At 36.4% G+C, this 15,139-nt stretch overlaps 2 protein-coding genes and 8 non-coding genes across 23 annotated transcripts in view; 1 reads left to right on the forward strand and 9 right to left on the reverse strand.

Moving 5' to 3' along the window:
• Positions 1–4,084, forward strand: part of CEP295 (centrosomal protein 295) — a 48,305-nt gene extending 44,221 nt beyond the window's left edge. For 9 of the 14 annotated variants that reach the window (XM_067750698.1, XM_067750700.1, XM_067750699.1 and 6 more), the window contains 8 exons: positions 675–876; positions 1,468–2,069; positions 2,734–2,874; positions 3,141–3,234; positions 3,360–3,524; positions 3,598–3,697; positions 3,776–3,875; positions 3,963–4,084. In XM_067750698.1, coding sequence (XP_067606799.1) covers positions 675–876; positions 1,468–2,069; positions 2,734–2,874; positions 3,141–3,234; positions 3,360–3,524; positions 3,598–3,697; positions 3,776–3,875; positions 3,963–4,001 — 1,443 coding nt within the window. In that variant the 3' untranslated portion in view covers positions 4,002–4,084. Of the gene's footprint in view, positions 1–674; positions 877–1,467; positions 2,070–2,733; positions 2,875–3,140; positions 3,235–3,359; positions 3,698–3,775; positions 3,876–3,962 lie in introns of those variants that run through there. The other 5 variants (XM_067750703.1, XM_067750704.1, XM_067750705.1 and 2 more) reach the window with 4 other exon arrangements.
• On the reverse strand, positions 4,003–15,033 carry TAF1D (TATA-box binding protein associated factor, RNA polymerase I subunit D). The gene is given in 9 exon segments (XM_067750722.1): positions 4,003–6,388; positions 6,621–6,670; positions 10,175–10,226; positions 10,229–10,351; positions 10,742–10,799; positions 11,144–11,319; positions 12,141–12,519; positions 13,284–13,447; positions 14,890–15,033. Coding segments are annotated over 7 exon segments (867 nt in total). The 5' UTR covers positions 13,343–13,447; positions 14,890–15,033; the 3' UTR covers positions 4,003–6,388; positions 6,621–6,650.
• LOC137231355 (small nucleolar RNA SNORA25) lies at positions 4,237–4,363 on the reverse strand. The gene has a single exon (XR_010946479.1). It is a non-coding gene; the product is annotated as a small nucleolar RNA SNORA25 (small nucleolar RNA).
• Positions 4,699–4,819, reverse strand: LOC137231360 (small nucleolar RNA SNORA32). Its single transcript, XR_010946484.1, has one exon. It is a non-coding gene; the product is annotated as a small nucleolar RNA SNORA32 (small nucleolar RNA).
• LOC137231350 (small nucleolar RNA Z40) lies at positions 5,079–5,150 on the reverse strand. The gene has a single exon (XR_010946474.1). It is a non-coding gene; the product is annotated as a small nucleolar RNA Z40 (small nucleolar RNA).
• Positions 5,404–5,538, reverse strand: LOC137231356 (small nucleolar RNA SNORA1). The gene has a single exon (XR_010946480.1). It is a non-coding gene; the product is annotated as a small nucleolar RNA SNORA1 (small nucleolar RNA).
• LOC137231352 (small nucleolar RNA SNORA8) lies at positions 5,786–5,924 on the reverse strand. Its single transcript, XR_010946476.1, has one exon. It is a non-coding gene; the product is annotated as a small nucleolar RNA SNORA8 (small nucleolar RNA).
• Positions 6,492–6,563, reverse strand: LOC137231374 (small nucleolar RNA SNORD5). Its single transcript, XR_010946496.1, has one exon. It is a non-coding gene; the product is annotated as a small nucleolar RNA SNORD5 (small nucleolar RNA).
• On the reverse strand, positions 6,715–6,845 carry LOC137231361 (small nucleolar RNA SNORA18). Its single transcript, XR_010946485.1, has one exon. It is a non-coding gene; the product is annotated as a small nucleolar RNA SNORA18 (small nucleolar RNA).
• Positions 9,475–9,601, reverse strand: LOC137231366 (small nucleolar RNA SNORA40). The gene has a single exon (XR_010946490.1). It is a non-coding gene; the product is annotated as a small nucleolar RNA SNORA40 (small nucleolar RNA).
• Positions 15,034–15,139: the final 106 nt, after the last annotated feature.

A 15,139-nucleotide genomic window follows, 5' to 3' on the forward strand; every position in this document is an offset into this window, starting at 1 on the left:
TAATGCAGAACCAAGATTGAAAACAGGTGCGTTAGAATTTTGTCCCAATAGTTTTATCTCCAGCTATGATGACCCATAAAAACTTGTCGGGCTTCCCTGCTGGCACAGTGGTTGAGAGTCCGCCTGCCGATGCAGGGGACATGGGTTTGCGCCCCGGTCCGGGAGGATCCCACGTGCCGCAGAGCGGCTGGGCCCGTGAGCCATGGCCGCTGAGCCTGCACATCCGGAGCCTGTGCTCCGCCACGGGAGAGGCCACAACAGTGAGAGGCCCGCAAAAAAAAAACAAAAAAAACTTGTCTTCAGGGTTTCGGGGGGTGGGGTTACTTTAATGGAATTCAGTCTTAAACAGTCAGGTAAACAGAATTTTGCAAAATTTAAAGTCTCTTCCTATACAATAAAGGAGCTAAGATTCAAACCTGGGTCTTTCTATTTCCAGGCAGCTCTGTGTAGTTCCTGCTTATCAGAAAATGATATATTCTGAACATATTCTGAACTCTGTCTTGTTAATTCACAATTTGTTTTCTAAACAAAAAGTCTGTTTCATATTTACTAAAGTGAAAGAATTGGGTTTGAATAAGCAAGTGGTTTATGTGGTAGTAAAGTGGTAATTAAGGAAGAATAATATCAAAGAAACATAAAAGATTGATTCAACATAGTAAATACTAATATTTCAGCCTTTCCCGGTTGTCTTCCATCAGAGGTCACATTCCTCCTGTGAAAGCCTCCGTTCTAGTCTGTCACCCAAAAGTACAGCTTCTTTTACAGCACTGAGGACCAGCCTGCATTCTTCTCTTAACACCAGCGTGAACCAGCAGCCTGACGCTAACTGGGCTCATGAGGAAGCTCAGAGTTTTGCTACAGAAAATGTTATTGAAGGTATGTAGAAGTTCAAAAAAGTTAAAGGTCAGTAGTTTTTCATGGTTGTTTATTTATATCAATTTTCCTTGGAAATTGTACCTAGTAGCTCTTGGTTTGTCTCCACTCCTCACCAGTTTCTCTGTATATTTATTTAAATAACAGAAGTAATATATAGTGTTTGCATTTTATTTTGATAAAAAAAAAAGTGCTGCCTCTTGCTCAACTTCCCTACCTCAACCCTTAGTTATCACTTTAAGTATACAAATTTTATATATATGCACACATCACAACATATATGAGATGCACATGCATGTTTAAGTCTTTCTGTTATAAAGTCAGTATTCTGTTATGGGGGGGAAAGCCCTTGTGTTTAATAATCATAGTTCCTGTTAACTATTATAGGAGAAAATACATGGTGTGAGCAGTAGTTATTCGAATATCTCTGTGACATCCTTTAACTTTCTGTTCACGTCTATGTATATCAGTTTTCATTCCGAAAATTTTAAGTAACCTGACTTTATTATTTGCAATGTTCTCAGCAACTATTAGAGACTGTATCTCTATCGAAGTTTTTACAACATATAATTATGATCAACTGATTTCTTATAGGGTCTGAACAATCTTTTCAACAACTTCTGCCAAAATTTTCTTCACAAGAAGGAAGCCAGCATGCTGACTTACCAAGTATTTTTAGCAGCATTGAAGCAAGAGATTCTTCCCAAGGGGTGGAAAATCAATACTCTTCCTCTGAACAGAATGAAATATTACAAAACAAGCAAAAAAGTGTTCATTTCCAGCTCTCTGTAGGAAATTTGCAAAGTTCAGTCTTCAGTTCATCTGGTGAGGCTAATGTATTTCATCAGTTAAATCTACAGCATAGCACTCCATGTGGTTCTGCCTCTAGTGAGTGCTCAGTAAAAGAAAGACTGGGCTTTGAAGAACTATCAGAAAGAGGAGTTGGTACAGTGTTACAAGGTCAAGGGCTCACTGATGATAAAGAAACCTGTGGCGTTTTAAATATAAATCCACAATTATGCGTAAGAACTTCAATTCAGACACCACATTCAGTCACTGTTCAGAATGAAAAATGTCTTGAGGATTCAACTACTGCAGAAACTCCAACAATCATAGGAAACCAAACTCAACAAGCACAGTCAGCGCTCTTTGTAAGCTCTGGATCCTTTTCACTACAGAACTCTATTCCAATCTGGGTAAGTGAAATCTGTGTTGTATGTAATTTTTGGTTTCATTTTCAGACTTTTTAAACAAAATTGCAAGAGATGCAACAGAGCTACTATATGAGATATAGTCAATCTCATAATCATTAGAAATCTCCAATGAAATGAGAAAGCAGATTTTTAAAATTTGACCTTCCTCTGAATTTTACAGATCTTCCCAGTTCGCATTTCTTTTCTCCAGCTTTCCTGAAAAATGGCGGCTCAGCCTATGCTTCAGCACATAGTGTTGAACTTCACTGTGCTGCACTGGATTAATCTACTTGGTTTCAGCTTACCTTCTAGTACTGTTTGTCCCTCCACAGATAAGCAAAAAATAAGCTGACTGACTTGGCAGCTTTTGGATTTTTTTTTTTTGTAAATTCTTGTTCAGTATTGAAAGGGTTTTTCCTTAATAAAGTGTGGTCTAGGGACTCCCCTGGTGGTCCATTCAGATAGGTAGGGGATACACACACTGTTCTGCACAGCCCCCAGTCAGCAGGCACTTGGCTCTGTAACCCACGGAGTAGTTTGTCTTCTCCATTATCCTTAGTTGAAGAACCTGTTCTTCTTCTTCCATAATGTACATATTTTTCACATTCTGAGTGTTTTTGAGGCTATGATTTTTGAATACTGTTTCCCTTTTAACTTTACTGTACAGGAGACAGAATGTGGCCATGGTATAATGGAAGAACCAGAACTTACATTGATAAGCAACAGTGATATCAGTATTGCTGAAATGGATTTTGCAAACTTAACTCTAGAAGAAAAGAGAGAAAATGAGGCAAAGAGCTCTTTTCAGGTAAATTTCATAGCTCTCATTTTATACAGCAACCCATAGTTGAGGATTAGGGAATAGAAAAGGATAGTTTTACTTAGCTTTCTACATGGCATTTCTTACATTAGAATCGTGTATGAATGTGCTCACAGTAGACAAGCTGACAACTGAACTTTCTAGAAAGGCAGTTCTAAAAGACCTAGGGTTTAGAATGGGTAAAGTTTAGAACCTTTGCTGTGAATCTGTACAGTGAGGTAAAGTGGTAAAGTCTGTGACTTTCTCACAATTAGGTGAGTGAATTTCTGCCTCTTCTGTCAGAAACACAAAACTCAGATTGTCCAGCTGCATCAGAACATCCTGTGGAGAAACCAGCTGTGTGTGCAGGTATGTATGCCCCGAGCATCAGATTAGTGAGCCCAGGGGCCAGTGGGGTTCCCCCTACTTGAGCAGAAACCCCACACATTTGTATATTGCTGACATATAGCCTCGATTTTTTTTTTTTTAAACAGAAACCCTTTCAAAGTTTACAGCTACTCCAGGGAGCTTACAAGAAGCATTTATGAAAAGAAAAAAAGCATTTATGGAGAGATCCTCACAGAGACAGAAAGAAATAAGGAATAAAATTCGTGTCTCTGGAAGTTCTCAAACCAAAATAGTAAAGGAGAAACCCACAGGTATACTCTCCACATCAGTTTTCAAAGAGAATCTGGCATTACATATATATTAAATGACTTGTTCTCCGCTCAGGTTCATTTGTCAGTCACCTAAAGGGTGTGAACAAGGTTAGAGTGTCTCTTCCTGAAGACAGAAAGACTGCACAAGCCCATATGCACCAAAGGGCTCTAAGGTATGTATGTGGATATATGAAGATCTATGAATTCGCATAGCTTAAGTGTCTGTCTTTAATTCCATAAATTTCTTGCAGATTATACCATCAGTTACCTGAAGTGAAAAAGCAAAAGGAAGAGAAAGCAAAGCAAGACGCATATGCCCAGAACAGAGCAAGGGCAAAAGAATTTCATAAGGTGAGCAGCCACTCCCCCCCCTGCCAATTTTTCATGTCTAAGGCACATCAGAACTACAACTGATAAACGTTATTATTCCCTCCACAGAGAACATTAGAGAAACTTCGAGCCAAAAATATATGCTGACTTTCCACACAAAGTGTAAAGGGTTTTTTTTTATTATGTGTAACACAAAGTTATTTAAGTCAATAAATTTTTAAGGACTTCCACACGTTCTGATTCTTTCCACTGCCAATCACCTTAGTTCCTCCAAACTCATAAATCTTCAACATAAAATAGCCCTAAAGAAGAGAGTAGACACTGGTTAAAGTTGGAAGATACTTAAATTACTTTCCCACATCACTAATCATGGGTATGAGTGGCTTGTATCTCCATCTGGAAAACATAGCACTATCAAGTTACTATTATATCCAGTGGAGAACTCAGTCTTTGGTCACAGCGTAAAGAGCTCCTGGATGTGGTCCCATCAGCCCTCTTTGAAATGACCTATAAAATTATTTTCTTTAATGTGTACATACCTTTCAAAAAGAAGTTATCATATGAGTCAGCCCTGTATAACAAATATAAAGATAAGGGTCCATTTTCAGAGGTGCTCATGTAAGCCAGCCTCCCCTCCTTTAGTAACCAGGCAACCTGTAATGTAATAAACTAAAAGCCCAGGATTAAACAAAGAACTCCAGCAATCTAGGCACAACTTGTTCAATATAATAGTCACTACCCATGTATCAGTATTGTAAAATCCAATTAGAAAAAAATGGCTTGTGTTCTATTTATACTGGAACAGTGCTGACCTAGGCAATGAAAATACAAGTAAATAATAATAAAATGTTCCCAACAGGCTGAATGCTACAAAGTAGCAGAAATAAAACCTAGTGGGAAACTTTTTTTATGGTCATGTCCACAGCAAATGAGAAACTGCATTCTAAAAGCCTTGGTAATGACCATTAAAGCCTGACAAATAATTTGGTGTAAAATAAAAATAATTACTTACCACAATTCTTTTAGTTAGGCTTCTTTGATCTCCAATGAAATATGGACACACTTCAAAATTCCCCACCTACAGAAAAAGATTGTAATGGCAACTGGGACTGATTAGGTTCCATTTTCATTCACACCTAAATTTAGCTGATTGTTTCCAAACATGCATGTTTCAGGCAACTTTTATCTTAGAGCTTTCATTTAAAATACAGCTTTATGTAAGATGGATGTTCAGAAAGGCTATTTTCATTCAGCCCATTCAGAGCAGTTGAACATTTTGCCATCATCATGACATCATACATTACTGGTAAATAGTAAAACAACTAATGGCCTTTTTAACGTCATAGTCTTTTTCATTAAATACAAGGGGAAAAAAATGAAATTAAAATCATACCTGTAATCTTTGGGATCCAATTTCCTCAAGTGATTTACTTTAGGACCCTAGAAATTAAATATAGCAAGTATGTTGCTATTTATCCCTTCATCTTTTCTAATACTGAAAAGCCTTGTTATATCCAATTTTTACTCATGAGCCTAGCAAAAAAAAAAAAAATGTTGCAGGTCTCATTGTCACCACCGCAATGAAATTACAGTGATGGAAGCAAAACCTGTGTTCTCAATGTAGCCACATTAACAATTTACGGGCACCATGAACAACAGTGCCCATTTTCAACTGTATGAGGCTTTATAAACATTTCTCTCAAGCTTACATATACACTGTGCAAAAGGCTTCTGCACTTGTGTAGAAGTTCTGCTGTTTTGCTAACAATGCTATCAATGAAGGAAAGCTACTAGAAGCAACAGAAATAGAAATCCTTACATGTTTAGGGTCAGGAGATGGAGCTGCCTGGTTCTGAATTTGACATCCTAGAAAAATAGTATTAGTTACTACTGAAGACTGTCAAACTGAACAGTATGAGAAACTATAGGAATACTGTATCAGTAGAAATACCAGGTCTAACATGCACAAAGCCAAGAAAACCAACGATGCCAAATACTGAATTTATATTGCACTGTCCTTTGAACACTCAGCAGGAACAAAACTGCTGAATGCAGATACCATGCAGTGCAATTATGACTGAACCAGAAAAAACCCTCAACCTCAAGTTTGTAATGTTACTATCTGAGAAATATCTTTACACATCTCTAAAAATTTAAGTTCTTATAACGCGTTTATTTGTCATTCCAATGAGACAACTACATTAACTCCATTTTAAACTATAAACCTAGCCATTGCTACCTTTACCCTCTCTATACCTATAGAACTTCCATAGGAAACTATCCGATTACACATATTTACGTGTCAGTGCTGTCTCTTCATTTTTTCCAATTCTGTAAACACAAATATTACAGCAGTATTTTTGGCCGAAATCCTGATAATTGTTTTATACCTAATTAACTAGCAGTCACAACAGTAATGGAATGCTATACTCAAAATTTACATTCTTTTCAGAACTTCTGAATCCTTAATTTGAATAGAAATTAAATATTCCACTTACCTCTAAAAATGTATTAAGTTCAAATCATATTCACTCCTGCAAATAAAATATCAAATAAAAGATGGATACCATACTCATGTGATTAAAAATTAAAACCTCAATGTATAACTTAAAATATTTAGATATTAAGCATACTCAGCTCTATCAGAATTAAGTTTTAGTTCATGTCTGTATCATTCAGCAGTTGAACGGTTAAATTCATCATCTGAACTGGAATGGTCCCCCCACTACCCCCGCACAAATTACACTGTCACTGATTAAAACTTACCTAAGCCATCACACCCTAGAACAGTACAGATCATTGGGATATGCCAATACCTAAGATAAAAAGTTCGTTAGGTTTTTCATAGTTTACTTGGCAGCTCTGTCTTGTAGTTCTTTCCCACAGATCTAACAGGTAGTTCTATGAGTAAAGGAAACCACACAGTTAATCTATGAGGCGTTTCCAACGATGTAGGTTTACAGAAAAAGCCCCATCGGGATAGACCTCAACCACTGCTTGCGTTTTAAAAAATATGAACAAGCCCACAAGAGAACAATTATTTGAAAGAGCTCCAGTCTCTTAGATATGTTCAAAACTGTGCAGTAACAGACATCACAAAGGATGTTTTAAGAAATTTAAGGAAATCATCCCATGAATTAGTCACATGGTAGGTATTTTTACAATGCTTAGAAAAGATAGCATCATATTAACAGGTAAAAATATGCAAAGTACTTATTAGCTATTATACATGAACCAAACGAAGAGTTCCACATATAAATTTAAGCTTGATTTTAAGAACTTCATTACTGCAATGTATTTTGCCTATGCAATTCCCAGATTACTGCACAATTTTTACTTTGAATTTTTGCCTTAATTTAAGAACTATATAAAGCATTTTCTCATTAGTTGATATCAATTATAAAAATACAGAAAAATGTTAATGTGGCTGATGTTCTGACGATTGGGGAATCGTTGAAGACAAATTGGGTGTATTTAATTAAACTTTATATCATTCAGATTCATGAAATTTTGTGTCCTGTGTAGTCATTTCTAGCATTATACTTTTAAATCTTCTACCTCATTTTAGATTATGCATTCATTAAAAACACTGTAGGGACTTCCCTGGCGTACAGTGGTTAGGACTCCAATGCTTCCACTGCAGGTGGCATGGGTTCGATCCCTGGTCTGGGAACTAAGATCTGCAATCCACTCGGTGCAGCCAAAAATAAAAGAATGCACTGGCCAAACAAGTGTATGAAAAATATATCCCTTTTGCAAATCTAAATAACAAAGGTCAGATTAAATCAAAATTATAATTATTAAATCATTCAGCATATTAACATGCATAACATTAAATAAAATAATCTTTAGGAGCAACATTTCATCTCATTTAGGCCATGAGGTTTTTAAGAAAAAAGTTATTTGGGGATTCTTCACATCACGTGAGGGTGAATTAATAGCAGAACATAAATTTTGGTAAACCAAAATTTGAAGGGAAGGAAGAACTTGAAAACATACGACGTGTTTAGTAAACATGTTCAGTCCATATGTAATTAAGTATATAAAGAGTAGCACCATGGCCAGAAAATTTAAAAAATAAAAATAAAACTATTGGATAGTACAATTCCATAACAAAAAAACACCCAATCAAAAAATTGGCAGAAGACCTAAATAGACATTTCTCCAAAGAAAGCATACACATAGGCACATAAAAAGATGCTCATCATTACCGATTATTAGAAATGTAAATATAATGAAGTACTACCTCACACCAGTAAGAATGGCCATCATCAAAAAGTCTATAAATAATACATGCTGGAGAGGGTGTTGGAGAAAAAGGAACACCCCCCTACACTGTTGGTGGGAATGTAAACTGGTACAGCCAGTATGGAAAACAGTACGGCAGTTCCTCAAACTGAAAATAGAACTACCATATGATCTAGCAATCCCACTCCTGGGCATATATCCAGAGAAAAACATGGTTTGAGAGGATACATGCATTGCAATGCCGTTTACAGTAGCCAGGACGTGGAAGCAACCTAAATGTCCATCAAGAGATGGATAAAGATGTGGTACGTACGTATGTGTACGTACACACACACACACACACACACACACACACACAGTGGATTATTACTCGGATAAAGATGTGGTACACGTACGTACACACACACACACATACACACAAATGGATTAGTACTCAGCCATGAAAAAGCATGAAATAATGCCATCTGCAGCAACATGGATGGACCTAGAGATTATCATACTAAGCAAAGTAAATCAAAAATAGAAATACAAATACCATAGGATATCACTTCTTTGTGGAATCTAAAACCACACAAATGAACACATCTATGAAACAAACAGCCTCATAGAGAACAGACTTGTGTTTGCCAAGGAGGGGGATGTGGGGGAAGGATGGACTGGGAGTCTGGGATTAACAGATGCAAACTACTTATATATGTAAGTACAGATAAACAAGGTCTTACTACATAACACAGGGAACTATATTCAATATCCTGTGATAAATCATAATAGAAATATATGTATAACTGAGTCTCTGTTGCACAGCAAAAACTAATATTGTAGATCAACTATACTTTAATAAACTTTTAAAAAATATTGTATAGGGGTGCGGGGAGATTAAAAATATGTTGTGTATGCTTGAAGCAGGAATATCCAAGATTCTGACTACAACTGCCTAATTTATAATTCTGGGACCCTTTCATTCAAGCGAAGTGAAACTGGCACAATGTCACTATAAAGCATGTCAATCCTGAGATTCATTTTCTGAAATTACATTATGAACAGAAATTTAAAATCGGCAAAAATGCCTTTCAATAATGAAACCTATGGAGGTTTTAAATTCTGACAATTTATCACATTTACACAAATTGGACCCAAACTCACCTAAAGCATAAGACATACCTTTTCAGATTATCCAGACACTCTGATCAAGATAAAAAAGCCTAAAAAAAGAAGCCATCTTTGTTTCATGTCAACGTTAAAATTAGAGTACTAAATCAATACAGCTGATAATTTAAAAGCTTAAGATATGAGGGAAATTATCAGCTCTATAGTCCTGGAAGCAATCTTTATGTTTATCAATACACCCCCATCACTTGACTCTCTTAGGTATCATGTTCCTTCTTATCTGTATCAAAACTCATACTGAACAATGAGCTCTGGGTTGCAAAAGAGGATTTATTTGTGCACCTGTCTAGAAGTCTTTGTCCACAAATTAAACAAAAACAAACACAAGTGCTATGGTAAAATGAAGTATATAGAGTCGCATAATCTGCAACATACAGTGGTGATGAAAATGATAGTTGAAATATTATAGGTAGTTTTTAGGAAAAGAAAATATTAAGTTCTTATTACATTAATAGGCATTTCACACTAAATTTCTCTGAAAAAAATAAAAATGGAGTTGCAGGTACTCTAAGGAGAATTATCATTAGTGGTTATTGCTGTCAATCATTAGTGGTTATTGCAACTAAGATTTTCTTTTCAGGATTACAATCTTATTTCTTTGATTCAAAGCTCAAATGGCACCTTTAAGTTCTCTTACCCAGAAATACACCACCATATGCAAAAACAGTAGGACGTTGTTTATTTTTGGGGGAAGTGATTATATCTGCTGTAACAGCCTCAATGTTTTTTCTACATAATCTCACTGTTTTAATTATTTTTCTTATAATTACTACTTCAGGAGTTTTATAAATTTGTTTATTCTTTTTATTTTCTTACAAGGTTCTTTTTTATCATAAGGCTGGCATATGTATTCACATTTATCATCTTTTCTTTCTATAAAGTTCCTTTTTCTCTATTCTGTTTACCTTGTCTGGTAGTCATAATCCTATCTATTTTCAGGCCATTCTGTCCTCTGTCCAGTGTTTTTTGGATTTTGATGCTCTCTTTTTAGGCAATGCAGCTTCTTCAGTATATTCCTCTTGTTCCAAATATACATTCTTCTTCTTTGGTATTTCAGAACTTATTATGAAATAATTATCCTCCTGCATAAGAAATAACAATACTAAGCAATAACTGAAACTTTACCGCATTAGTAATTACATATAACTAAACTCTAGGTTACTTAAAATAACCTGGATACTACATCTGGATGTTAAAAATCCAAATTAACTTCTGCTGCTTTTCTCATCTGATATCCTAGTAGCAACACCACACATGAAAACTTACAATAGTATTGTTTTTACTGATATAGTATTGATAATTCATGTTCTCACCAATTATCCATAAAATTCTTATTTTTATTCTTGCATTTCCTGCACCAAGGGCACTGAACCTTTCAAAACTTAAATACAGATAGTAACACAACAGGATAAAATTCTCCCTTTGTCAACAGCTGTCCTCCCAAAATGAAGTGGGATAAAATTGTCACTTACCACCAATTTAATATCACATTCATCATGTTCAAGATTTGTTGCAATCTCCTCCTCTGCTCTGCAATATTAAAAGCATATCACTCAATGTATATATATAACTGATTCAATTTTGTTATAAAGCAGAAACTAACATACCATGTAAAGCAATTATACTCCAATAGTTTAAAAAAAGTGTATCACTCAGATGACAAATCTTTTATAACCCAATGAGTAGTATACTGTCATGACACACAACTGAAACAGCAATACCAGTTAAGTCTATTAATATTTTATCTGTGTTCACATCACTATTAAATCAAAGTATAAACAAACTGATAGCATATGGACCAACATTAAAATTTAAAAGCACTTAATCTTATAAAACCTATGTCCAAAATTATTCCAATCCATGATAGAACTTACGCTGACTCTTCAATAGGAGAGATAGATCCATCATCATCCAAGTATCTGTATCTACGACTATCAAAGTCTTCTTTTTCTAAATCTTCACCAACGTTCATTTGTTTCAAGGATTCCTTGAGATGGTATTCATACTTCAGTTTTTCAAGGTAGTTAAAAAATCCTCTTGCCACTGCTTGCTATGTACCAAAAACACCGTATTTTAAGTCAAGGACTTAAAAAAAATTTCTTCCACTCAGCAAATGCCTATGTTCCTAAATGACAAGGATCCCCATAACAAGGTCCTTAGTGATCTTGATTTAACTACTCTGCCATATGGAGATCACGTGTATCAATTCACTGTTCTACCTAGCAAGTTATCAAAGTTAGTACCAAGAAAAACAAGCATAAATCTTGTATCGTTTGGGCATTACTTAAGATATCTTTTAATGCAGAGAACTGTCTATTTTAATCACCTTAAAACATAAAGAGGTTAATGAGTATTAATCCTTTCCAATAAATCAGATTCTAGAACAAGTGACTACAAATTATGCAATCACTTATCTCAAATATTTCAGAGTCTACTGCTAAGTACTGGTGTTATTTGTCTGGTAATTCTGTCAGAAATTGAAATATCTGAACAAAATGAAATCCTAAAGCCACTGAACATGAAAGGCAGGTGTGGGTTTCACTTCGGTTACTATAAAACAACTGGGCATTTGAGTTTTAGGAATGGTGTTTACAGCCCTGACACGATAAGATCAAGGTATAAAATCAGCCTTAGAGCACTTCATATACAGGTACATTCACCCTGTGTTACCAGTGCAAGATTCCACCCAGAAGTCCAAGTGAACTTTGAGCTGAAGGAGGGGGATGGCATTTAAGCGGCAGTATAGTCAGTATAGAGAAGTATTATAAAAGTTGAAGACTGTATGTTCCAGGTACATCTAAATCCTAAAAGCGACCAACAACTCATTTCAGACATTTTAAGCTATGTGCATCAGCATATATAAAGACTCACCTCAAAGGTTAAAATTTTTCTCCAAGGTAATCGTTTTCTTCCATTTTCTGATTCTAAAAATGGGAAGCCAGATCCTTTGTCTTTAAATTGTTTCTTATTTATTTGTGAGCTTCTAGTGTTTCTCCTTCCTTTTGGTCTTCCCCTTGATCTTCCCGTTGGCTTGTATTTCCTCTTTTTACGTTTCTTTTTTTTGAATCTTTCAAAAATAGCTTTTAAAGTCAATGGTCTTGGCTCTATAGATGAGTCACTAGATGAATCTCTTGCTTGAGTACTTTCAGGTGTGTGAACAAATTTTCTAATAGGGTTTCTTTGCCTCCTTTTAGGTGGGATAGGAACACACTGAGTTTTAAATAAGCTGCTACCAGAGGAAGAGTTATCACTAGAAAACAGGGAAAGAGTAATTGTACCCTCTTATATTACTGTTTATTACCAGTAATATACTTTTCTTTTACAAATCAAAGCAGAAAAACATGTTCAAAGTAATTTTTTAAAAGATGGGCTCAGTACTAGCCAATCACTTAGCTCTGACCACTCTACCACAAGTGGCCCATAATGCCATGTGCCATAGCACTTAGCCAAAAAATCATCTTCCTTTATGTAAGTTCCACAAAGGCAGCCTTGTTCACTGCTAGAGGCTAAACTAAGACAAAGCCTCCTCTAAATAAAACAAGAGTATCCTAGCAGAGAGATGTAGTGAGTATACTAGAAATGCTCATTTGTTTTCCCAGTGAGATCAACAACAATTAGGACTAGATACCTCTCATCATATACATAAGCCAGCATCCCTGATAACGTGGAATATAGGAACAAGTTGATTTTAAAACAAGATTCCCTACTGATATCCATTTTCTTCTTATAAAATGAGGATGATTTAATGAGGAAGATAGCAGTTTGGCCCGGAGAATATACTCCTGTTTCCCTGAGTTAACGATGTGTCCCACGAATATAAGTAGTTAAAACTTCAAAGGCCTGTGCAAACCAGGTTTTCCTTTTCTGTTCTAATGCATGAAAATTACCATTACCACCACTCATTATCTACAATGATTTATGCTTTCCCGGTAATTCAAATACAGTAAAATTACCATCTAGTCTCTTTTCCAGAAAAATCTGGTGATTGTTATTTAAAAAAAAGAAAGCACTTACCTTTGATTCTCAATTTCCACAGCTGAGTCAGATGCCGTTGCATAGTTGATAGAATCCATTCCTGGTATGTGTTTTCCAAGCCCCTCTCAAATTTGTTGTCAATTGTCCTTTGATTTAAACAGATTTCTGACCACACAAAATTCAGTAAATGTGATGTTGTTTCCCTGAATAAATGCAAACAGCTAGTATCAGAATAATGAAAATGTTGATGTCATTGTGACAATTATGTAAATTAATTACACATAAATTAAGGCAATAATCACATACAAGGCTTTTAATATTTTCATGTAGGAACTGTCATTTCAGGTCTATCCTAAAATCTAGAGATTTTATTCACAAGTTCTCTTTCAGTTTTGCCTCCTTAATCTATCCAATGTTAGATTCCAGAAGAGTATTGTCATTTCCAACGAAAGTATCATACAGCTTTCCGCAACAGTAAAAAATGTAATTTTACCCTTAGCCATACAACGGCCAAAAAGCCATTTTTCAGCATCAGTTGGGAACTAGTATGAAAATCTTTTGCATACAAAGGCAGAAGGTGGAGTATGGCCTCAGTATACCCGGGAAAATAATCAGCAGGATTTAACTACCTCTATCCAAACTCCTGGTCTGGAATTTGCTGTTAATGGGTACTAATACAAAAGTTTTGAATTCTCAAACTTTTCGATGAAAGGCTTACAAATAATAATAAAAAAAAAGACAAAGAGCACTGTTGTAATCTCCTTAGATACAATAGTTTGGACAAAATTTAAAAAAAAGATAATGTCTAATTTTACTTTTCCATCTCCCTTATCGGGGATGCCATCATTCTTCCTATTTGTATATTGTTCTTAGTCTTTAGCATTCTTGGCAATGACAAATGAGCAACGATGAAAGAAATCCTACAAGAATATACTTCGAACATAGGAAGCCAATAAGGTCACAGAGCTCTCAGATTCGCAAAATATCCAACGGACTCCTGGTAATTTCATGATGTTCTATCGTAGTTTTCTAAAATGCAAAATCTAAGAAATAAGTCACGAAATAACTGCCCAAAAAGAAATTCAACAAGTGGATCCAATGGCACTGATAGTATACTTGAGATTAAAAAAAAAAAAAATCAGAGCGTATTATCAAAATTAAAGTTGACTCAAAACCTCTTTTTCGGAAACTAGAAAGCATTCCTACGAAGTGTGGCTTCCTATTCCGAGATTCTGCGAGAAGCACATGGCAATAGTGCCCTTCACTGGCTCTAACAATTCCCCTTCAGCACTTTGTGCGATTCTGGGGCGAGCGTCTCCAGGAAGCGCCTAACCTCGTACAAGAAGAACGGCGTCAGCAATGGTTACCTCGCACTTAACCCCTATTAATTCAGAAAATGTGTATTGTATGTACCACATTTTAACATCTACATGCCAGACAACGGACCACGCCCATGCTATAATCGTGTACTGTGGGCCGCAGTAAAGCCACTAGGCCCGAAGTCCACAAAAACCACGAGCCCTCCGCCTTCGGGGACTGACTTCCGCGGCTGGACCCCGATACGCCACGCAGGGGCCTGGGAAAAGCTACAAGTGGAAACCCTCCCCCGCCCACAAGGCCCGGAAGCCCCCGTCCTCTTTCCTACCCGTCGAGAGGGCAGACAGCTTGCACCAACCAGCGCCGGCTCGGCATGGGCCTCAGCTGCGTACCAGATACCCGCCACCCCTCCCTAGGAAGTCCGCATTCAGCAACCTCCGGAATCCCCCCTCACTCCAACAACTTAAGAACCACCAACCTCCATTACCGCGCTGGAGAAAAGGATGGGCGGGCTGCGTGCCCCAGCTAATAGGGAGACCGAAGTCTCGCGATAACAATTTGACTCCAGGAAGAAAGTG

Source organism: Pseudorca crassidens, chromosome 9 (assembly GCF_039906515.1).
Source record: "Pseudorca crassidens isolate mPseCra1 chromosome 9, mPseCra1.hap1, whole genome shotgun sequence".
Lineage (NCBI taxonomy): Eukaryota > Metazoa > Chordata > Mammalia > Artiodactyla > Delphinidae > Pseudorca > Pseudorca crassidens.